The 23,849-nt window shown below is 31.7% G+C and overlaps 2 protein-coding genes and 1 long non-coding RNA gene across 3 annotated transcripts; 1 reads left to right on the top strand and 2 right to left on the bottom strand.

Annotated features, from left to right (window-relative positions):
- Positions 1–1,235: 1,235 nt before the first annotated feature.
- Positions 1,236–4,037, bottom strand: LOC107362156 (uncharacterized). Its single transcript, XM_015929171.3, has 4 exons — positions 3,254–4,037; positions 3,147–3,187; positions 2,803–2,857; positions 1,236–2,542 (listed from the first exon to the last, which is right to left on the bottom strand). The coding sequence occupies exons 1-4, from the start codon at positions 3,443–3,445 to the stop codon at positions 2,081–2,083; spliced, it is 750 nt and encodes a 249-aa protein (XP_015784657.2). The 5' UTR covers positions 3,446–4,037; the 3' UTR covers positions 1,236–2,080.
- A 3,199-nt stretch (positions 4,038–7,236) lies between these two features.
- On the bottom strand, positions 7,237–20,033 carry LOC107361876 (uncharacterized). Its single transcript, XM_015928816.3, has 2 exons — positions 18,782–20,033; positions 7,237–9,255 (listed from the first exon to the last, which is right to left on the bottom strand). The coding sequence occupies exons 1-2, from the start codon at positions 19,711–19,713 to the stop codon at positions 8,043–8,045; spliced, it is 2,145 nt and encodes a 714-aa protein (XP_015784302.2). The 5' UTR covers positions 19,714–20,033; the 3' UTR covers positions 7,237–8,042.
- Positions 20,034–20,935: 902 nt separating this feature from the next.
- Positions 20,936–22,733, top strand: LOC107361877 (uncharacterized). Its single transcript, XR_001568582.3, has 3 exons — positions 20,936–21,073; positions 21,180–21,768; positions 21,827–22,733. It is a non-coding gene; the product is annotated as an uncharacterized LOC107361877 (long non-coding RNA).
- The last annotated feature ends 1,116 nt before the right edge of the window (positions 22,734–23,849 follow it).

Genomic DNA, 23,849 nt, shown 5'->3' with positions numbered 1-23,849 from the left:
TTTCAGATAACTCGGCACTAACCTGGAACCTCATGTGGTGTAAATATCTTTCCAAAAAATAATAAAAGTCGACGATCAGATCAGAAATGGTCGCTCCTTATTTGGACAGGTTAACCTGATACCTTGCAGTGACAGAAATAACAATGATCAATAGATGGAGCCATTGACTGAATAATCTTAAATTCATTCGATGATTTTGTTAATGAATCCTTTTCCCAAAGGTAATAATGAAGATTAATCATGATCATGATGAGGATTAAATGGTTCATTTGATTCTCTCATTCGAACTGATGACTTGTTAGATGATTTTGGAGGTGAATTAGATGAATGATGATGATGTTGATGATAACTTGATCCTTTACTGCCTAATAGTCCAGTTATTTCAGGTGAAGTAGTAATTTTTTACTTTTACTTTGTCCAAATGACGCGACTTCATTACAGGCGAAGGATTATTCAGGATCGCTTTCATTGATCCTGACTGTCATGATCTATAATAGTTCCAAGAAATGGATGAAAACAAAACAAAGTTGATAGATTCAATTACTGGACAAGAATCAAGACTAAAACAAATGATTTGAGACTTGAGTGTTGAGGAACAATATGTTGTGATGATTGGAATGCGAAATGGAATGAAATCAGCTCATGATTCTGATAACAACAGATATCGACTGACATAACTAATTTATCCAAGTCAATATAATTGGAGTAAAAGGTAATGAAATTATTAAATTTATGTTGCATGAAACTAATAATAAGATGTTTCATGTTTTTTGGCGTATTAATGATCTAATTTGAACCAATGGAATGATGATTGCAATTGAAGATATGATAAACCGGAAATAATCATCTCAGTGGGCCAAATAGCCGTTTTATTAACCTCAATGGTTGCTGTTCAATTTACCCAATGAAATAATCTTGTTTGGGTTAAAATAAGAAAACGGTTTTTAGGTCAAATTTGCCGGTTTTTAGTTAGATTTTGTTTTATTTTCTGTTCACTTCTAATGCAATGAAATGAAGGACAATTTTCCCGATTAAAACTAAACAGAAACGATTAAAGGTATAACAGTTTGATGCGCCAATCATATTGCAATGACTCATTGCGTAAAGGTCAATTGAATCGGTAAATCGCCAACCAACAGTGAATCCTTCAACTGCAATCCAATTCGATGGTAATTATGTAAATATTTCAACTCGTATAAAAATATTGAGGTTAATCCGATTCTTCTTGATAGATGCTTTTCTCGAATCATTTTAATTATGATTTAATGATTACAATAATTAAGGTTGATTGTGAAACAGAAGCATAAACATAGAGATTGTTTCAAAATTAGGCTTCTTTGGTTGATTGTCATTCAACAAATGCAATCAGTCCATGAAATGTACAAAAAGAAGTTAAATTTGGATAGATCGATATTTACATGAATATCAGAATCACGCTTAACTAATACATACAATATGATACAAAGTTGATCAGCTTAAATGAACATTCAACTCAAATACCTTAGCAATTTGTTTTGGTCAACCTTTTATCAACAAATTTCCCAAAATAAAATCGTTTTCTAATTGCATCATATTTTCCTTTCAGCTGAGTTACTTAGCTTAAAGAATTTCGATCAATCTGTTGACTGTTACTAGAACTCAATGATCACCAAAAATATCTTGATTAAACAAACAAACATTATGTAAACTCAAAATGAAGCTAACCCAACAGGAAAAGGTCGAAGCGATTCGAAAATTAAGACGTCCATTGCAATAGCCACTTTTTAAGCTAAAATTTTTTAAAATATCCAAAGTTCCATTTATAAACCCGATTTTAAATCTCATGAAGACATGAGTTCTTAATCGCAAATCAGGAAAAATGTAATATTTTTCATTCTCATCCGATAGATAGCATGCGTTCACAATTACAGTTGTTGACTCTTCTTTGGATGCATTTCAATTTCATTATGATAATTGGAACTTGACTTTTGAGTTTATGTAGGTCGAAGTGTTTCGAGAACAAATTGTAAAGATATGTAAGTTGACGTTCGACATTCACTTTATATTTTTGTATCTCACAATTGAATGAAGTAAACAAAAGTTAATTTAATCCCGTTTCTTTCAATGCTCTGGCAGTTAAATCTTCAATGTCTTGAATCAAGGAATCTGTTTCGTCGTTGAATATCAGATTATCTTGATAATCGTCCCATTCCAATTCATTGCCACCATTGATCACATCACTGCTTTCATGGTCCCAGTTATGAGTAGCTGAATCTTCGAGTGTCATCATTGGAAGAAGATACGGTTCAGTTCGAACAAATGGTTCATTCGGTCCATCATTTCGGTCTTCATCTTCTTTTTCCTCTTTCATTCTTTTTCGTTCCTTCTTGGTCAATCTCTTATTTTTAAGGCTTTTACCGGTCAACAGCGGATTGACTCGTTCAATGGCCAAAGAATCACAGTTTAGTAAAATAGGATCGAGAAGAGGTGATTCACCTCGATTGATGTAATTGACTCCATAATTAAGCATTAATTTACCATTGCATTCGGAATAAACAGGCAACTATAATTAAAGAATTGATCACAAATTTAATTAGCAACATCAGAAGGAATAAAATTAATTGAATTGATTCTCAAACTGAGCAGATTAGTTGAAAATAAACAGTCAAAGAAGCAAAAGAAGGAAACAAATCAATTCTGTCATTCAAAATGACCAGATGTTAACCAGTTTCTATGGTTACTCCAATCAAATTGCGATACCTGAATCTACTCGTTTTTTAATTCAATTATCGTGTTAATTGGATTAAAGAATAATGGTTTTACCTTGAAATTATCCAATTTTGCATTCTCAGCATCGAATCTGACAACAGTGGAAATGCTGAAAAAAAGAAAAGATTATTTGAATAAAATGTGATTGTTATTATTGGGTGACAATTTACGCCAATAGTTTGATCATCATTTGTCTATCAATGACATCTAATCAATTAAACAAGTAATTTTATCGCTTTCATGAGAGCATTCGAACACCTTGCATTTGCTAACAAATCAAATATTGATCAATGGAAACACAAAACAACAAAATAAATGATCAATAATCTGAATAAACTTGAATGAATCAGTTGGATAAATGAAACTACATGAAATGGATTCTATGATTTATTCATTACCTTGGTTGATGTCGTACTGATGTTGATGTTGTTGCTGAATCCTGATAAAGAAAAGGATAAAAAGCAATTAGAACATGAAAATTAAGTGAATTTTTGTTCGGGTTTACCTCAAGACTATAATCATACATGAAATTTTCAAACTCTAGAGTCGAGTTTTGTCGATGAAGGGCAAAAGATGAATTAGCCTTTGACCTACTTCGACATGTTGAGGTTAAACTTGAGATTGTTGATGATCGAGGCTGTTTAAGGTAAAGGCAATTACAACAGGAACATGAATATCGACCGAAACAGGTTCCCATGATTTTTAATATCAACTAAATTACAAAATGGCATCAATTAATGAAACATGATAATCACAGGTGAAGGCAAATAAGCTTTAATATTAATACTGGAATTAATATCTGAACAAATCATCACAATTTTGAGAGAGATCACTTTAAAGATGATGATCAATTAGAATTAGCACTTTGATAGAAAACAATATTTTGATTTGGAGATGAAATAAGCCAATGGAAATTGGGAGTGAATTTTGGGTTTTTATGATATTTACACTGGGATTGAATCTTCACCATTTATAACATGGCCGGTCTTTTAATTTAATTACTTGGTGTTTGTTGGTAAGTGACAATCAGATTTGTGGATGTTTTTGATGAGACTTGATGCAAGCTAATCAAGATTATAAATCAATTTAAGTTCATTCATCATAATCAGCCATCTTTAGAGTCTCACTGTGAAGTCAAAGTGAATTGAAAAAAGGACGAGAAACAAGAAAATGCTATGAAAAGAGTCTGTGTAAAGAGGAAAATGATGAAGACAAATATAATCAAATGTTACTAACCATAGCTGACCCTGATAGCTTTTTGTGTCTCTTCATTATCTACAGTATTAATAACCTCCTATTCACCCTTTCCTAGAGTATTATGAATAAATACGTTGCCTTAATATTTCCAAGGAAACTCAACAAAGTAAACCCAATCCTTTCGGCTTAACCCAAAACCAGAAGTGTGTGCTGCCACCTATCGATTGCAAACAACACTATTCTTTTCAACCAGTAAATCAAGAGTTAATCATCTTCGATTCTTCGTCAAACTCGATGAAATTAAGTTAATCTGCTTATCAAAACTCAACTTTGACCAAATTTTAAAAATAATTGAGCTGAAATGTTGATACTGTACTGATGTACTATATGAACTGTAAATTAAGCTACTTTCTGGGATTAATCAACAGACTGCTTTGACTTATTAATTTTGATTTTATTGAATTTAGGGTTTTACGCGTCAGAAAAATTAAAATTCACCTCGACTCGTTCATTTGAGTAGAAATTTCTAAATTAAAATTTCTTTATCAACCAGTTAATTGTCATTTTATTGACCATGCACATTGGCAAACAACCTCAAATAGTGTTTAAGTTTTCATGAACTGAATAATGAATAACTCACAATAGAAACAAGATACAACATTGAAATTGGGTTTAATTAATCTTCAGAAACTTAGCTATCAAGCTGACTTATGATGGTCAAAGTTATCTTTTTATTTTGATGCCAAGATTTGTTAATATTCACTTCCCAATACTTTTACTCTTAGTTATCGCTAATTAGAACTCTTTTGCTTTAGTTCATCAACTAAATGTGTGAGATATGTTTGTATCACATCTTTACAACCCTTTTGACATTACAATTTTCATGATACTAGACTCAAGGTCATTTAAGGCCAGTCATTTAACCTCTGACTATCATTTCCTGAAATTCTTACCTTCTTTACCCTCTTGATGTCTGATGAAAGTCGATTTCCTAATCCATGCACATCTGAATGAAAGATGCATAAACACTCATATTTTTGGTAAGCATGAGTTATCAACCTGTACGAATATCAAACAGGGTAAAAAAGTTGGCGGTCTCAGGAAACGGCCTTCAAATGTGAGTCAGAGATCAATAAACGAGCGAACTTGAATCACCATCGAACTTCTGAATGAGAAATACATGTATCATCCAAGCTTAAATGTATTTGACTTGGTTATTGAAGGACTTGAAATGACCATGAAGTCTCATCTTTTTACATATTAGTCTACTAATATTTTAAAACCATGTTATTATCTCGACTAATTATTATTGGATATTTTCCGTTATTTTATTTAAAGTGATTTACTTGAATAACTTGCCTTTGATTGAAATTAAACTTTAATAATTGTCATTACCATTGGAGGGAAAATGCATCAAATAATTAACTTGGATTTAGATTATTAAATTAAAGGACAAGATTAATTAAAGAAGCAAACAAAACTAATTGCTGCTACAAATAATTAATGAAGATGATCATTAACTAATTATTCCATTCATCCATTAACTATTCATTATTACTCATGCTATACTTGTGTCTGTTGAACAATCCAGAATTTCATGATAAAAGATCGACGATTAATCGTAAAATTTGGCTCAATTACAATCAAATGTAAAACAAAAAAAGAGTTTTCATGATGATTTATTCATTTAACTATAAATAATTAACTGAATCCTTTTGCAGAACTAAAAATAACATTAATTACATTTTCAACCAAACAAAAGAATCTAATCTTTTTATTCTTGTTAATAACGTGAAAATAATTAATATTTAGTTAAATGCTCATTTCTGGCTGAACATTCAGATTATTATCATGTAACTTTGCCTCATTGTTTCACTAATTTGACATTACAATTATCAATTATCCGATGGAAATGAATCAATTACATGAACCAGAAGAAACAAATTGTCTTTAAATGATCAATAAAGATGATAGACTTGCATGTTATTATGTTGTTATTAAAAGGACAACAATTTAACCCAATATTTAGTGGTGAGATTAGATGAAGGCAAACATTGTTACTGTTTCCATCATGCAATCAACTGATCAGGTAAAGAGACAAACAATAACTTTAATTGAGGTAAACAATGAAAAGGTAAACTGTCTTGATTAGCAGAAACCAAAGTTACTGGGAAACAGCGAAAAAGTTAATTTGATTGGATCAATTGATTTTGATTATAAACAAACAAAGTTGACCAACTGGATTCGATCCATTATTTGTCTATCAGATGAACAATATTATGTTTAGATGTCAATTGAATTTAATCTCAACAGTAACAGAGGTTAAAGGAGAGATGAGAAGGATGAGAAGGAGGAGAAGGAGGAGAAGGATGAAGATGGAGAAAGGACAAGGATAAACTGTTAAGGGATGATAATATTAATGGTGAGAGAAGAGCGCGTGTTAATCTTATTATCATCTTTAAAAGAAAAATAAAGTCTAGTAACAAGAGAAGTGATAATAAATTATCATTGATGTACTTCTCCCATGGATGGAGATGGTGATGATGAAGATGAGGATGAAGATGCTAAATTGGAGTAACCACTTGAGAGATTTCCCTTTATTCCTAATTAGATGGGAAAAAGGGACTGAACAAGTTTCTTTATTATTTGCCTTTATAAAGTGGAGTCGCGAGAAGATAAAAAGATGGCGAATTTTATGATAACTTTTCTCATTCAATAAAGACAAGGATGAGGATGATGATGATGATTTCCCAAGTGATGTTGTGCTTAAAAAGACACCGAATGCTCACACGTTAACCTCCAGAGTTTAATTTGTTTAAAGTTGGTCAAGAGCTTGAATTCATTGGCAATTGTTTTCATCGATTCAATTCAATCATTTATCATGATGAGATTAAAAGATGAAACAATTTGAAACGCCCAAGTCTCATAATTATCATTATTATTTGTATGTCATTAGCATTATGAAAATGTAAGACGATCTCCACCTTGATTGTTATCATTCTTATTATACTCATTTGGGAATAGTTCAGGTTAATTAATGACTTGGAATAGAGAAAAGGTTAAACAATGTAATAATCAGAATCAATCTTCGTCTTTTCAGATACTTTTGTTTTCCTGATTGATTGCTTTAATCTTTTCCTTCCTTTCATTAATCAAACTTTTCTTGATTTATATGTCTTTTAAGTGCATTAGATTGATGCATTTGTTTCAAAATTCAGCCAATTTAAGCTGTTTATCATTCGATTTACTAATTGGTCAAAAGGTTTTCAACATTCATTGAGAACATTCAAATTCATTGATTTGAGATGAAGCTCATTGATGCTTCATCAAAATTTATTAATTTCTGTACAGAAGAGTTGCAATTGATCAATAATTATACAATATATCACTATATAATACACAAGTATGAATGCATACAAAAAGGTTTTTTTATGTTTCGTTTGTTTACTTGTTTCATGTTAAACTGGATTCAACAATAAAAACTAAGGTGCGTTTCATCTTATTGACTATCAGAATTATTGTTTGTATAGTTATAGCTTTGAGAAGTTTTGAATTCCCAAATTGGGAGATTGAATGGTAAAGACAACCAGGTACTGGACTAGGGTCATTTTGATGAGTGAACACAGGATAACATTTCCTTGGATATTGAAGGTGAGCAAGAATTGATTATTGAATATTAAAATTAGGTTCATGATAAGTTTATCATTCAAGGGTTAAGATTGATGTTGATGAAAATGAAATCCTATGGGTTGATATGATGTCTGTTTATTCATGTTTTGTCGTTGATCGGTCAATCCCTTCGAGTAAAGGATTGCATCTGTTGAAAGGCCACCAAGTAGGAATATTAGACGATGTTGTCGACATTTAAGTAGTGTATTTATAAAGAGAATCCAATTTCGAGAATCTAAATGTTCCTCAAAAGTGTTTTGTTTTCGCATTGGTTGAGGCAGTAGTTACAGAGTTGATCGAGCAAGTGTTTGACACGCACACAGTATAAAGCAAACAAACGATACATATAAACAAATGAACAGGTAAAAAGTACGATAAATCGGTAAGTAAAACAATTAGAAAAAAGGAGAACTTTTTTTATCCTTCATTTACGTCTTGGGTAGAAAAAAATTGGCAGAAGGTGGACGAACATCATCAATGTCCAGTCCACAATTAGGAATAGCGTAAAGATCGTCGCTTATCAAAACTGCTCGATTATTGTGATCTTTTGATCTTGCATCTTTTAATATCACTTTCCTATAACCTAAACCCGTGTTTGGTGTTGAGGTTGAAGAGGTGTTGGTGGTTGTTGATCGGTTGGATGATGAAGGTGAATGATAATTGTTGATATGTTGCTGTTGATACTGGTAATGAGGATAACGGGAGAGTGAAGGTGAGTTTGCAATAGCACTTGCAGTTGATTGGTTTATTGAGAGCGATAAAGGAAGTCCGTAATAGGCGGCAGATTGAGTTTGATCACAGGTTCTGCGTTCATTGATGGAGCTTTCAAGATACTGATTAAGATTGGGATTAATATTGGGATTAGGATGAGATGAATGATGATAAGTATTGATTAAGTTTGTTGTTGCATAAGGTTCAATAGATGGAGCCATTGACTGAATAATCTTGGATCCATTCGATGATTTTGTTAATGAATCCTTTTTCCCAAAGGTTACTAATGAAGAGTAACCTTCGACTTCTGCATAATATCCTTCATTGTGATCATCATAATCATGATCATGATGAGTATCATGATGAGGATTAAATGGTTTATTTGCTTCCCTCATTCGGACTGATGACTTGTTGGATGATGTTGCAGGTGAATTAGATGAATGATGATGTTGATGATAAGTTGATCCTTTATTGCCTAATAGTCCAGTCGTCGTTATTTCAGGTGAAGTAGTAATTGTTTGGCCTAAAGTGGGTCCTCCTGTTGTCGTCTCCAAAAGCCAAGAGTTTTTACTTGAACAAGTATCCAAATGACGGGACTTTTCGAGTTGATCATTCTTTGACAATTGGACCGTAATATAAGCTCCAACCGCTTTCTTCCAACCCAAATGTTGACGAGCAAAGATAATCATTATAATGGAACAGAGGAGAAACATTAGTAAAATGGCTCCCACAATAAAGTAAGGTTCCTTGGCAATGGAATGATAAAGTGTTGGTGATGATATAATGAGACCAGATGAATAGCTATTAACAGATAAAGTTGCTGAAGCAGTGGCTGAACCAACAAGGTTACCTGCTTCACAGGTGTATACCCCTTCATCTTCCGAGGTGACATTAATTATGCTTAATGTTTTATCAGGTCCAATCGTCGATCTGGTAAAGTATGAAAAAATAGAGAAAATTATTAATATCGATGAAAAAAAGTGAAACAAAAGGAGGAAAGTGAAGCAAAAAAATGCTCTGTTCAGCATATAAACAGCAAGTTTCTTTGTTATTTTCCCATTTCTCTTCATCCTCCTTATGTAATAGTAATGATACTTTACTTTCTTTATGCTTCTTCTGTTTCTCTGTCTTTTTTTGTTCCTCTCTCTGCTACCTTTAACCTCTCCTTTCCCTGTTCATCCAAACTCAATCTAAACAGTTTTCTTATTCTGTACAAAGTCTTTCATTTGTTTCTCCATTAAATGAGTCTTGTATATCTATATATTTTATCTCGGATTGTTTGTTCAAATAAACTTTACGTGTCGTTTTTACGACCTTTAATGGCCTCAACATCCCCCAAAAAGCTATCTAAATAGGCAAAAAGTGACTCTCTTTTTGAGTAACGAATGTTCACCAACAAAGATTGTATTTTATTTTTATTGTATACTTTGTAATATTAGTTTCTCTCAACTTTTGCAAAAGAAGCACAAAAAATCTTAAATAATATATTAATAATAATGAAAGCAACAACTTCATTTAACTCAAACTCTTCGCTCCGTTTAAGGTCGTTTTGCGTGTTTTTCAAGAAAATAAAATAAACACAAACAGAGTTCAAGTTGAGCTCTGCATTTTCTCGTTTCTACTCTCTGACGCTGTAATTAATTTACAGTGCAAATGAAGCATACACAACAAAATTGTTGGCCCTCACTTTGCATACCATTTTTTACTTCAACTTTTTGCTTCATTTCTCTTTAGCTGTTCAACTTAATCTTCAATACAGAAATGTATAGTTTGAGACAATGTAAACGGTGTCTGAACGCAGACACATAGGCAAACAAAATGATAGACACACGACAGTCAACGAGAAGAGACAGATTTGAAAGTAAAGAGAGAGAGAAAAGTGAGAAAAGTAAGATGAGAATAAGATGATGGAGATTTGAGCAGATGGGAGGTGAGTTATTAGTTAGTATGTAAGTGTGAAACAAGATACTCATAGCTGTGTGTGTGTGTTTAAATTAACTTTAAAACATTAAATTGCCTTTTTTTGTCTCGTATCATTTTGGGCTTATTATGGTTATGATATATTGTCTTATAATATTTTTGACCTTTGGTCAGCAACGGACTCAAACAAACAGAGAAAAGTCACGGACATTATCAATGGCAACCTTTTATTTGACCTACATCATAAGTCGTTAGCAAATAAAAACAAAGTATACAATTTGTGCTTGTTAAAGCCAATTATAAGTTCATATTACAGATGGAAAAATGATGAAAACTTTTAGTTGAACATGAAAGGTAACTAGGGAATCATTTGATATACATGATTGAATGTCATCAGATGGGCTGAGAACTCAATCGATTGATAATTACAAGATGACTGCACAGAGTCACTTTGCTTTCCATCATAAGCGTCATTTGTAAACTTTTTTGAACAGCTTTGTAAATGGTCGTAATTGTATGCTATTAACATGAATGGAAGGCTGGTTACAAGCTAATATTTACTTCAAGATATCTTATTTTATTGAACTAGTAGGTCCGAAATTGACTGCAAAATTATATGTTGCCCATACTAATCAAGGGTAACTTTAAGTTAAACTTTAGTGGATCATTTGTGGAGGTTAAAGGATAGGAAATGTTGAAAAGCATCATCTGTTAACAGCAATCTTGCACTTTTGCTACTAAATTTTGGCAATTGCTTTGAAAATGATGAATCATTTTTGTTCCTTCATAAGTTACTTTTGATTTTGATGATAAACAATTGCGTTTCGGCAATTGTTTTAAAAATTGGAGAAGAGATTTGATTGAGATTATTATCATGATTTTCATCATGTTTCAGTCAAGTTGAAAGGTTTGCAATTTGAGAGATATTCCTTGGAAAATATTACTCAAGTGAACAATCAAACAAAAATAACTCTGAACCTTTCAACAGATTTTTTCTTCACTCCATCAATAAAGATTTACAGATTAGGTTAAGAAAGTTGAGTTGTCTAAGAATTGGTTAAAGTTAATTAAAATCGCAACTGAATTTATAGTTTGCTGAATCGCATAAATAGTTGACCAGCATTTGACTTAAAACTCAATAATCCTGAAACATTGGCCAATTTCAATTTTCAATATTGATAATATTATTTTGCCATGGTTTACGCTTCAATAATAACTGCAATTAAAAATAGTAATTAAAATTTGATGAACTTGTATGGTTTGAAAGATATCAACTGACAACTTTACCCATTTGGTAAGCTTTTAAATTAGCAAGATTTATTGAGGTTATCATTTTATCCGAAATCGTTTAAAAAGTTAATCATATTGAAAACTGTGAATTTAATAGAGTCAGGATATGAATAAATATTGTTTAAAAGTTATCATTAATTTTACAGAAGGAAAAGGCTCTTGAAAAATGACATTTCAAATGTACTTACAGATACACTTGACATTGAATAGCTTCTTCAAGTTGAAGGATTGAGGATTAAAAGTTTATGATATGAAGATGAAATTTTGCCTAATAAGATTGAAGTGAGATGAAGACAAAATGGTATTCATCGGGATTCAAGTCAAGGCTGGAGAGTTAAAATAGATACACAAAATTGGTAATCTTGTTATGAGTTTACTCTTTGTTTAAAGTTATTTGAGCAAAAAGCATTGGAATAATATCTTTAAGCTTTCCCTTTGTATTCCGTAATATGATCAACTGTTCATTTGGTGAAGACGAATGAGCAAAATGACAAAAATGAGACCTTTTAGGTAATAATACATATAAATGGGTTAAAACAGTTACTTTCATTTGTTTCCAATGTTGATGAGTCTAAATTTAGATTCAATTTAAAGCTATAAAGATACGCATATGTGACTCTTTGAAATGTAACTTCCGGCAAATATGAAGGAACCATAAGAGTGATTTAAGGGAAACCGGTTAAAAGGTTACATTTAGAGGAAAAATGTTAAACGCACTTCAACAGTCGTATGTCAATGCGAATGGAAATGATGATGAAAAGTAAAATGCGAACCAAACTGATTCCAGTGACAATTTTTTACTTTCTTTACCATTTAATTATAATAATTATAATTGTACTGGAAAATTTTTACACCAACTCAAGATGCTAATCTATTCCCTGTGAGATTATCATTTGAGCATTAATAATTATAATATAAATATCGTTCCTCTTCAAGCTTCAATTGGATCAATGTTTAAACATTTCATTCCCTTTACAATCAAAGTTAATTGCAAATTTAAATTTATCTTAATGAGAATCAAAGTTGAAAAACAAAATGTATAATTAAAGTTCAATATGAGTTTTAAAACGATCAACATTATCAGTGATGATTAAGACGTGAACCTTCAGTAATCCGTAACTGAATAAAGGTTCAACAAAACTAGCAATGATAACATTTTGCACATTTATCAGCAATTTTTTTCTTCTTCTCTCTCTAATTATACACAGAAAAGTTCATGAAAGTTGAATGTGAATCAACAAAGTGATTTCAGGAGAAATTCAGTTGCAAAATTGAGGTGTTCAACTTCAACTTGTCACGCAGTCTTCATCTTGAGCAGGATCTTCATTTTGTTGATTAGTGTCTAAATACGGAAAGGAGTGTGAGAAGAACCAAAATTTAATCAAATTTCATCAGCTGATTACAAGATTTGATATACGAAAGAGTTAATAAGGAATCGCAATTGCTCAAAACTGTCATAAACCTACACATAAACAGGTAACAGTTTTTTCATCTTTTTATTTCAGGTGTTTCATCAATTTGAAACGCCTTGCTTCATTTTGTTTGTTGCAAACCAATCAACCTATCAACCGGTCAAACTACTCATTTCTGACCGATTTTGATTTACTTTTTCTCTTCAACTTGGCGAAACAGTTGAGTTTAGTTTTCAAATTGAATTGATACAGAAAAAAGTTGGTAACCTTCAAACTTTTTTTTGCTGACAAGTTTTTTGTTCATCTCATCATCTTCCTCTCAAAGATCAATAATTGAAGTTGAACTAAAGGAAATGGTTTCATTTTTATTATCATCATATAAGGAGAAAAAAGGGAAACTCAGTTATATATTAATTTTAATGATCATCAAATAATATATAATTTTTTTCTACAAAAAAGCTGATTATAGTGAAACCATTGATGAAGTTACTTTGAGCATAAAATGAAACGCTATAATCAAATTTCATTGATCATTTTGGTATCAAATGTCATCGACAGTTGCATTGCCCATGATTTTCATTGTAAATAGCAAACAATTTTGTTACATTTTTTGACACTATTATGGAGTAAATGAGACAAATTTGGAGATTCATCAATTGAGAATTAAAAATAGAAACAGATTCAGTGGAAAATATATTGACCATGATTGATTTTTGTCACTTTGTGATGGATAAAAGTGAAAGAGAACCAGTGAGCGAGATTGAGATACATGGAAATGCCATGAATGTTCACTTCTTGTGGATAAAGGAAACATTTTTTCATGTAATCAAGAAGTGTGTTGAAAGAATTCCGATGGAAAAACATCTTCTTTCTTAATCTTCTCTTTTTATATTCTTATAAACTGACTTTGATTATATTAATAGTGATGAGGATGTTGATGTCTTTTCATGTCCTTTACTGAAAGAAAAAAAATTTACTGCTGTTGCACCAGTTTCCAGCTTAAGTAGCAAGTATTACATACTCTTATGTGACAGTTTTACGATGTTAAAGGTGCAAAATTTTTTGCTCCATCTTGTAAAAGATCACTAAAATGATGATCATCATCATAATCATGATGAGATACAAAAAGGAAGAGAGAAATATTATAATAACCTGAGGGGAAGAGAGAGAAAGGAAACTCGATACTATGTTTGGGTGGAGACACACGCAAAAGAAGTGCAACTCTGAAAAAACCACCTTTGCTGAGGAAAAATGCATCAACATTCAAGGCTACAACATGATCCATTAGGCGATCTTTACACCATCCTAACAACACTCACAGTTTGTTTTTACTTGTAAGTTGTTTATCAGTTCAAATGTGGTTTACACTGAATTTAAGGTCTTTTTTTTTATTTCTATCACTTCTTTTCAAGTCTCTCCTTTTTTTCATCCTCATCTATTTCATCTCTTTCTCTTCTTCTTTTTCGCCTTTTCAATATTCTTCACTTTACTGTAAGCGTGAAATGAGGAAACGCTCATGGTATGGAGTAGCTGACAGGCAAACCAATTAATTTAAATGGCTAACCAACAACATCCTCCTTCACTTGTAAAGCAGAACATAAGAAGCTAATTTATCATAGAGCTAAAAGCCAACGTCAAAGTACATAATATTAAAAGATGGAGAGAGAAGAAGATGAGATTAAGCGAACAAGAAAATAGTCTTTTTTCCACTTTCTCCCTTTTTTATCAATCACATGAAGATATTAGTCCGGAAATTCAATTGCAATTTTGCAAGTTTGCTAAATCTTTCTCACAAATAACTCCAATAATCATGTTAATGAAAATAATATCAATTTGGTAATAACAATTATAGCATTAGGAAAGATTAAAATTATCAAACATTTTGTCTGGTTTCTTGTTCAATGAATATTGTCCGGGTTAACGAAATCACGTAATGAAAATGATTGTGATTGACATCAACATACAAACATACAAAGTGGTAAACCATAAGCGTAAAATGCGTGAATAAAGTCAACAATTAGTACAAATGAGGGAAAGGAGAGTGGAAGAGAGAAGAGAGAAGAAAAGAGAAGATGAAAAGAAGATGAAGAGAAGGGAAGAAGAAAGATATAAAGGAAAGGAGGAAAGATACAAAGGGAAGATACAAACAAATACAAAGGAGGTTAAAGACGGAAAAGGTAAACAAAATTGTAAAGCCAAGAAGCTAAACTGTGTAAAGATGAAGATGAAGGAGGAGAAACTGGCTTTTTTTGGTTAAAAGAAAGGGCCAGTCAGTTGTGGTCAAGGTGTTTATCTTGACCGCACAAATGTGAGTTTTGAGCGAAACAAAAAACAGACTCTTCTTTGTGATCTTAAAGATGCAATGAAAAATTGAAAGGCTGTGTTTTTGTTTGTAACAAGCAAATGAAAGCTGGCGAAACTCATCACTGGTTCAACAGTTTCAAGACAGTTTATTATGTAAGATATAAGTTGATATGGCTAATTAATAAACAGAAAACAATTTTACACTTATACTGAGAAATATTTTCTGCTTTTACTGAATCGTTTTACTGCACTAATCTGTAAAGATAAACAAGTAAATGTTAATTATCCATCAAATCACAGACCAGTGTAATCATGTAATTTAGTGTGGATTAGAGTTGAGTTGCAATAATTAAAATGTGTTTACTGAATCAACAATTGACTTTCATTTTCTTTCCTTTTATTAAATGTTGACTGACATTTTCAATGGAATCATGAAAAAGACAATTTCTTCGGGAAAACAGGAAATTTCATGTCACATTATTAGTTTGGCAACTGTGTGAATCAATTTTGATGAAACTAATAAAACTGGTGAAAAGGATATTTCAATAGGTAAAGTGATTTTGATGTTTCTTCAAATCAACTTTTTCTTTCATTTGATTTCCAATTTATCAAACTAATTGAACTAATTGAAGTCAAGGAAGTTAATTTTGTTGAAAGATCATCTTCTTGTTCAATATTAGAAGTAATTTGCTTTTATTAAGTGATAAAATTTCAAATGTCATGGTCTCAATGAAAGGTGTTTCAGTCTTTCCACTGTTTCTCAAGTCTATCAGTATAGAGGAAAAACTGTGATTCTGAACATTGGATATTGTTTTACGACTGGTGATGAGTTATCTCAATTACTCTGGATGAAATGTAACCCAAGATTTAACCAGCTCAAGGCGTAGCCTGGAGAAATGTATCTCATGTAATTTGTAATGGACAGTTGAGTGAATAAGATGATGCAAAATGAACAAGTGATTTACATCAATCAGTTTCAAGAAAAAGTCAAAGGAGAAGAGAAGAAGACAGGTAATCAGAGAAGAGCATGAAATGAAGATGAAGCTCATGATGAATTTAATTAGGTAGCAAGTTTACTTGTTTAATGGGCATGTTATGCCAAGAAAATATGTTCCGTTATATACGATTTGACCATTTGATTAAATGCCATTTAATCTTCATCAAAATCATCATTTTCATAGAAAAGTCAAGATCCAGAAATGTCGCCAATAGAATGGAAAAGTTGCTTTTTTGGCAAAATATTAAGTAATAGCATTTAATTCAACACTTTACTCGTTTTGTATGCTGGGTCAGGATTGAACTTCAGGCCTGAGATAAGATTATGAGAGAGATTAAGCTGAAAGAAGATGGATAAGATGGAAAGACAAACAGATTTATTCATCAACTAGTTTCAACTGAAGCAATTAAAAGATTTAGCTCTTGTTATCATTTTGCAAGCACAACTCATTCATTGAAATCGTTTCAATCGTAAGCACTAATTTTAGCTTGTATTGAATAATAAAATTTCTGGTGTGAGACAACCTTTGTTTAGTGAAATGGTGATGATGAGGCAAACAGATACAACATGAAATTGTTGGACAGAAAACAGTTTTCCCACAACTGTTGAGGCATTTGGATATCAACATGCAGATTCAACTCTTGTTTTACAGGAAAATGCCATTTCAAGAATGGAACCATTGCGAATTGATTAGAAATAATTGTCAACATTGTAATCATTAATCAGGACGACAGAAATTTTAGATTTTACTTGATTTCTGTGAAAGATCAACTTTGATTTACTGTCAAATGGAAACTCATAATCAATTCCAGGAAATGATTTCAAGAATCTTCAGGTATTTGACCTTGAAAACTCCAATAAGTTTCAAGATCGAAAAATCATTGTTGAATAAATAATTGAAATTGCGTTTCAATCAATTTTTTGACAAAAGCGAGGATTAATTTGATGAAAAGAGCAACCTTTATTCATGTAATTCGGTGTTTCATTGAGCAAATATAACTCTTTAAGCTGGGTTAAGAATCACCTAATCAGGTAAGATTTTGACAGGAATTAACTTGAAATGGATCCTCTAATCATTAATATTAACATTATCATTTCATGTTAATTTTGCAAGATTAGGTTGAACAGAAAAAGTTGATTAATTACATTTAATGGTTGGGTGAAATGCAACAGTTATTACAAGGACCGGAAACCAAAAAAGGACCTCAACCTAATAAAAGGTATTTTCAGAGGATTTTCAAAGGAAATCAGAGAAGCAAATAATTGTTGATTGTTTTCAATTGAATGGGATGTCATTAAGATTTGTATTGAGTTAATAAATGGCGAGTGAGAGGAAGAACCAAGGAAGATAAATAAATGACATTAACCCATAATTATTACAATTATTCACAATCAGGTCTATGTAATCTGTGATTATTGTTGCATAAATATTTTTTATAACCATTTTTGACCCAAGGCTAGTAAATTATGAAAGAGACGTTCATTTGTATTAATTTTTGAAAGTCATGCAATTAACACAGGAACACGTCAAGATTATCATCCTTTTGTGTGAATTAGTTTTTGCTAACAATTGGCTGAAAAGTTCAATTGTAAAGTCTTTTAATCCTTTCGAGAGCAATTCATTAATTTTCATAGTTAACTTTCTGTAACCAAAGTCATTTGCAAAGGTTGGCTGCTAATAGTCAAATTTTTCATTTTCATGACAATGGATATTCAGAGGCTTTGATCAACCCGAAAGAATGAGTTGATTGTAAGAATAAATTGAACTGAGCCTGATCTGATTTACTTTTTTTTTCAATTGACATGTAATGGAGAATGGATAAAGAAAGTTGTCTTTTTTGTAATAATGGCTAATGATTGACTTTCCAGAATTGATTCTAGGATGGACACATTTTTGGGTGAAATTCAAGTCGCTTTTTGTGATGCTTAATTGAGCATGAAAATTTGAAATGGTGTTTTTGACAATGGTTAATACACCCAACGGGCATATATGAAGCAAACAAGGATTGTCATCAGGTATAAACTAGTTAAGGTGTATTTTTTAAATGATTGATACATCTACATTAAATTGAAATAGCAAAATAAGGAAAGGTAAAAGGGAAAGACTGATCATTGTTTCATTCAACTGTTCATCCACTGTTCATCCACGAGTTTGTCACACGCACACTCTGCCTTCTGTAAACTGTTTTCATCAACATATCGATTAAATTTAATGATTTATCTATCAAGTGAATGAACCATTTTTTCAAGAATATTAATATAAAAAAGTTTCATTTTATGTAGTAACATTAATGGTACAAAAATGTTTTTCAATAAAATGATTATCAATGAGTCTGACCAGAATACTTGTTCACTCTGGTTCATTGAAATACAGTGAACATGTTACATTGAGATTGGTGAATGGAAATGAGTTTATGCTCAAATTGACTATAAAGGTAGGATTAAGGGAAGAAATTGTTTATATGGTGAATAGATTTTGTTGGCAACAATGGCTTCAAAGGAGAGAAATAAAAGTGTAATGAGATAATCTTACCTTTGACTGGGCAATTGACCATCCTTTTTAATCCATGTGATTAAAGGCACAGGATCGCCATCAACTTTGCATTCCAGTTCAATTGAACTTGATTCAGCTACGGTTATATTGTTTGGTAATTTAATGAAATACGGTTTCACTAGGACAACTAAAGAGGCTGGAGTTGATTCGCGGCTTCCAACTGAGCTGCTGGCCACACAAATGTAAATACCTCTGTCTGTTGGATGGATATCGTTTATTTTAAGGCTACCCGAGGTTGTCAGTTGAAAACGAGGTGAGGCCAGGGTCATGGGTTCTCCATCTTTTTTCCAGGTAACAGTTGGTTCTGGTGAACCTCGGGGTGGACTACAGTCCAAAGTAACCGAGTCACCAGCAACAACAGTTCCACTCTTGGGAGACAAACGAAACTCATCTCTTAAGTAACCAACATTGACAGTGGCATTACGGCTTATCACCTTCCCCACTGAGTTGCGAGCAACACACCAGTAAGTCCCAGTATCTGATTCTTTACCTTCACTGGAAACTTTGTAAAAGAAAAGTCCATCACCACTCAAAAATATCCTGGGTCGATTTGATCGAATTTTTTCACCATCTTTGTACCATTCGATGGTAGGTTTAGGTTGCCCATCTGCTTTACAGTATAACATGGCGGGTTCATTTTTCTTGACCACAATGTCCAAAGGATGTTCAATAATACGAGGCAACTCAAGAGGTTTGTTGGCTTGTATCTCATTAACAATGGATGAGGATGAAGGTAAAGATGATGGAGAGGAAGGGGAAGATGAAGATGAAGAGGAAGAAGGTGAAGATGGGAATGATGGACTAGAAGGTTGTCCAACAGCAGATACAAATATTGTTAACCCATTTGGACAAAATATCGAAGTTGCAATCACACAAACAGAAATGGTTAATAACTGGGAAATAGTCCACATAATAAGATGAATTAATGGCACCTCAAATAGATTAAAAACTGGGAAACATTATTTAATGAAACATAAAAAATAATGGTATTTACATTGAAGATCAATGTTATCCAATTGTTTTTCACAAAACATTTTAATTGTAAAATCGTGAAGACAAGCAAATGTCACTTAACATTGTAATGTCCATTCAAATGAAAAAGAAAGAAAGAGAGGAAAGAAGAGAGAAAGAGAAATAGAGAGAAGAAGAGTTTGAGCTTTGATGGAGATGCAAAATATAAAATTAGAGGGAAGCAAAAAGATGAAGATGAAGATGAAAACAAGCTCAAGATGAGGAGCAAAAACCAATGAAGCTTATTAGTACAAAAAACTTCCACCAGACGTCACTAAACAGCTCTGATGTGGCCATCTGTTGGTGAAATTATTCATCATTTTCGTCTTTTCTTTGTTTGCTTTTATTGTTCCTCTTTTTTGATGTAAAGTCGTTAACAAAATAAATGAAAGGCCACCTTTGCTGCATCATATTCACTAAATCCTCTTACTTTATAAGCGACGGTTGTACATTAAAAAAATATTCATAAATCTGTTTGTTGTAAGGGAAAAGGTTAAGCTTTTGGATCGGTTTTTTTGCTGTGAAATGAAAAGATTAACTGAACAATAGATGGACAATAGAAGCGTTATTTACATTCAAAAATGATGATCTACATTTGAATTTATATTAACATAGTAAAATGAAAAAAATAAATGTCAATGTAATGCATAAAAAATGGCGATCATTGAAATGTTTGATGAAGCAAAAAATTATCATAACAATCAATGTTTTGTAGACGAAACAATCAGGCTTAGTTGGACATTAAATATGAATAAAATGTTAACAGTAAATTATAATGGACAATTTATTTTCTCAAAATGTCTGGAATCTTTTTCTGAGTTTCAATAAAGCAATTTATCTTTTCCTTTGATTGACCAGTTTTTCAAATCTTTTTGTAACCTTTTTGCTTTCGATTTCAGTAATGGACTAAAAAACTGATTGGGTTTATTGTTTTGAATGCTGATTTGCTGATAATTACACAGCTTTTCAGGATTTAGTATTCAGTTTATGAGAAATTAAATCAACTCTATCAAAATCATGAATTTTGCGATTTACGAAAATCAACTTTTATCAAAATTTGAATCTGAAAATTATAATTTGACTTTATTGCCATCTTACGGTTGTGAAACAAAAGAATTGTAATATAAAACAAAAGAAACAGCTTCAGCTTTTACTTTTGAATGGTAATCAATAAATCAGTAAACTACGTTACATTTACTTTTGTTTTGTTGTTTCTAGTATTAATTTGTTTTTTGGTGTCGTGTCATTCAGCAATTCATGGTGAGTAAAAAATATTTAATTGTTTCCTAACTTTTTCGATAAAAACTAATATTAATCTTTTGTTTCTCAACTGCTCTTCATTACATGCTTTCTGCATTTCAATCAGCTTTCCAAGTTAAGCTACCTTGGATCACCTCAGTCATTGGTACTTTGCATATTGGTTTTATTAAAATTTGGAATACATTTTACCAGGTGTGAACTAATTTCATCGAGATTTTATGATCCTTCAATGCAGTCTTATCATACGATTACCATGGGTTGAATCAAATACAATGCCTCATAATGATGCTTTGATGGCTTATGAAAGTGCGATCAACCTAACTATGGAATGCTTTCCAATTCATATATCTCACCTTAATAACTGATGATCATGATCCATGCAAACTTGATGTTTTTCTCATGAATCTTCAAAATCTTCAAACAACGAGTTTGATCAATTGACCCTTGCTCTAATTGGTTACTGGGCTGGCTACTCGTCAAGCAGCGTGTTTGAAAGTACAGTTTGTACATCGTATGTAGCTTACCAATGGAAGATCTGATAAAACTGCTTCTATCGAAATTATTGTATTGAAAGCAGCGGGTGGACTTTCATCTTCGCTCAAAATGCATCTTTGGTCAAAACTAAGCATCTGCTGTTTTAATGACCGTTGAGAAACGATGATTTTGAACTGGATCAAAATATTCAAAATTTGCTGGTAAGGAAATAAATGTACAATGAATTGTTCGGTTATTCATAGATTATTCCTGTTTTAGGACACCAATTCCATGACATTCAACTACAGTTAACATTTTCAAGTTATTGACGCATGGCATTTTGCATCTAATAATTTGAGATGGAACCTTTTTTCCGGTCATTATTTGGCATTATTTTCCCAGGAATTTTGAATATACTCAAACAGAGATCAACCCGTGAATTTGAGACTTGAATGATTAATCCTTAAGCAATCATGTCAATGTTGTGGTAGAAAGAGATATTAATAAATAACGACAGATTTTCCTTCCATCAAACCAACATTTGGTATTAAAAGAAACAGTTTGCTGTTAATCCGCTTTTATTTAATCGCTGGAAATGTCAATTTCATCTTGGTGACAGTTTGATTTTAATCTAGAGTTAATTAAAGGCCCTCTCTTAAAAAGCTGATGCTTATTTATCCTCAACTCATCTCATGGAGTACCAATAAAGCGTAAAAAAGCAGTTTCACTGATACCATCAAATATTACCCAGAGTAATTAATACTGATGCTTAATTCATCTTCAACTGTAATTATTTATTATTCCATGCAATGTAAAATCAAAATTGTTATATCAATGGATGAAGTCCGAGCAATTTAGGAAATTTAAGTTTTCTAGTTATTGCATGAAGTTGAATAAAACATGAAACTGAATTGGCTTAGCGATGAATTGATATCAAAATGTGATTAATGATGATATAAATATTAAACTGAAGATGAGCGAAAACAAAAGATTAACCTGTTATTTGGATCACCTTGGGTGGAGTTGATTATATTGACCTGAGGTCAGAATGATTACGGTGAAGATATTGATTATTTACCTTCAATGGAATGGAATATAGTTGATTTAATTTGAAATTGGGTCAATTTCGAGTCCAGTGACCTAATTTTATGGCAACAAAATAAAAGTGTTCATCATTCCCATGTAATTTATTGTCATCTCAATCATTATCATCATAATCATTATTTTTCTTCATTTTTTTCATCAAACTTTGCTTTTTTTTCTTAAACATAAAATAAACTTTAGACTTTCATTTGTTTCAGTTGTAACGATGAAGGGAAGGCGGAAGATATTTAAATGAACAAGTTGATCAATATTATGAACTTTGGGTGTTAACCATAATAACACTTTCTCTACTGTCTTGAAATCTCAACATCATGAACAAACCACTCCTTGTTTGACAAACAACATGCACATAATCAACCAATAATGATCATAATTTTGATCACGAAAATTCTTAAAAATTTCATCGCTTTAAACTGATTCAGTTTTGCCTTAACAAACAATTATCAATGAAATTTCCAATGATTAATCTCGTTCTAATTGGAAGTTAATTGGGAAAAAAGTATTTAAATTGATTCGAGATTCACTCGAGTAATTTATGAACTTTAAATCTTACAAGTTTTCAATTAGTTTTTGCATCGATGTTGGCTTTTGAAGAGACTTGATAGATATTAATATCAATATTTTGATTGTAACATTGAGACTAATGCCAAGTGAAGTTGATGTAAATTGTATTTGATTACTGATGCCATTGTTACGAAGATGATGATAATGATGATGATGGGGATGAAGATGAGCAAATGATGATGATAAGACGAAAATGCCAACGCCCAAACATCGATATAACAAATTTCATTTATCACTAGGAATAGACAAAGGGTAAAGCAAACGATATCAAACAACCTTTTTACATTTGTGTTTGGCCAACAGCTTTTGTTGGAAAACGCGATTTTCACGCGTTTCTGGACTTGCTTTTGTTCAGTTGAACATCTTTAGTTGTCCTTTTATCTTTAGTGATTACTAATTCAATTCAATTATTGGTTAATTGCTACTTAATCAAGTTCAATTGAACTGGAATGTAAAGTTAACTGCGAGTTTGTGACTTTGGTCAAATGGATTAAAAAGGATGGGCAAAGGTCCAATCAAAGGTACGATTTAATTTCTATTAATCTATTAACTGTTGTTAGTTTGTTGCTGTTTTCATCTAAAGTGAAATTCGTTGAAAATTTCTAAAGAAATTCATTTTTTTATAAAATTTTCA

Source organism: Tetranychus urticae, chromosome 1 (genome assembly GCF_039701765.1).
Source record: "Tetranychus urticae isolate SD_2017Ah chromosome 1, NJAU_TeUrti_SD_1.0, whole genome shotgun sequence".
NCBI classification, from domain to species: domain Eukaryota; kingdom Metazoa; phylum Arthropoda; class Arachnida; order Trombidiformes; family Tetranychidae; genus Tetranychus; species Tetranychus urticae.
The sequence above is the reverse complement of the archived record's forward strand: the minus strand, read 5'-3'. Positions and strand labels throughout refer to the sequence as shown.

Bases quoted from the DNA above. Each gene is read 5' to 3' on its own strand.
- LOC107362156 (XM_015929171.3), bottom strand. From the start codon at position 3,445: ATGGGAACCTGTTTCGGTCGATATTCATGTTCCTGTTGTAATTGCCTT. The intron at 3,188-3,253 runs GTAAACCCGAAC...TTTCTTTATCAG, and splicing joins TGTATGATTATAGTCTTGAG to GATTCAGCAACAACATCAAC. The intron at 2,543-2,802 runs GTAAAACCATTA...CTTTAATTATAG, and splicing joins CAAAATTGGATAATTTCAAG to TTGCCTGTTTATTCCGAATG.
- LOC107361876 (XM_015928816.3), bottom strand. From the start codon at position 19,713: ATGTGGACTATTTCCCAGTTATTAACCATTTCTGTTTGTGTGATTGCA. The intron at 9,256-18,781 runs GTAAGATTATCT...ATACTTTACCAG, and splicing joins GGTCAATTGCCCAGTCAAAG to ATCGACGATTGGACCTGATA.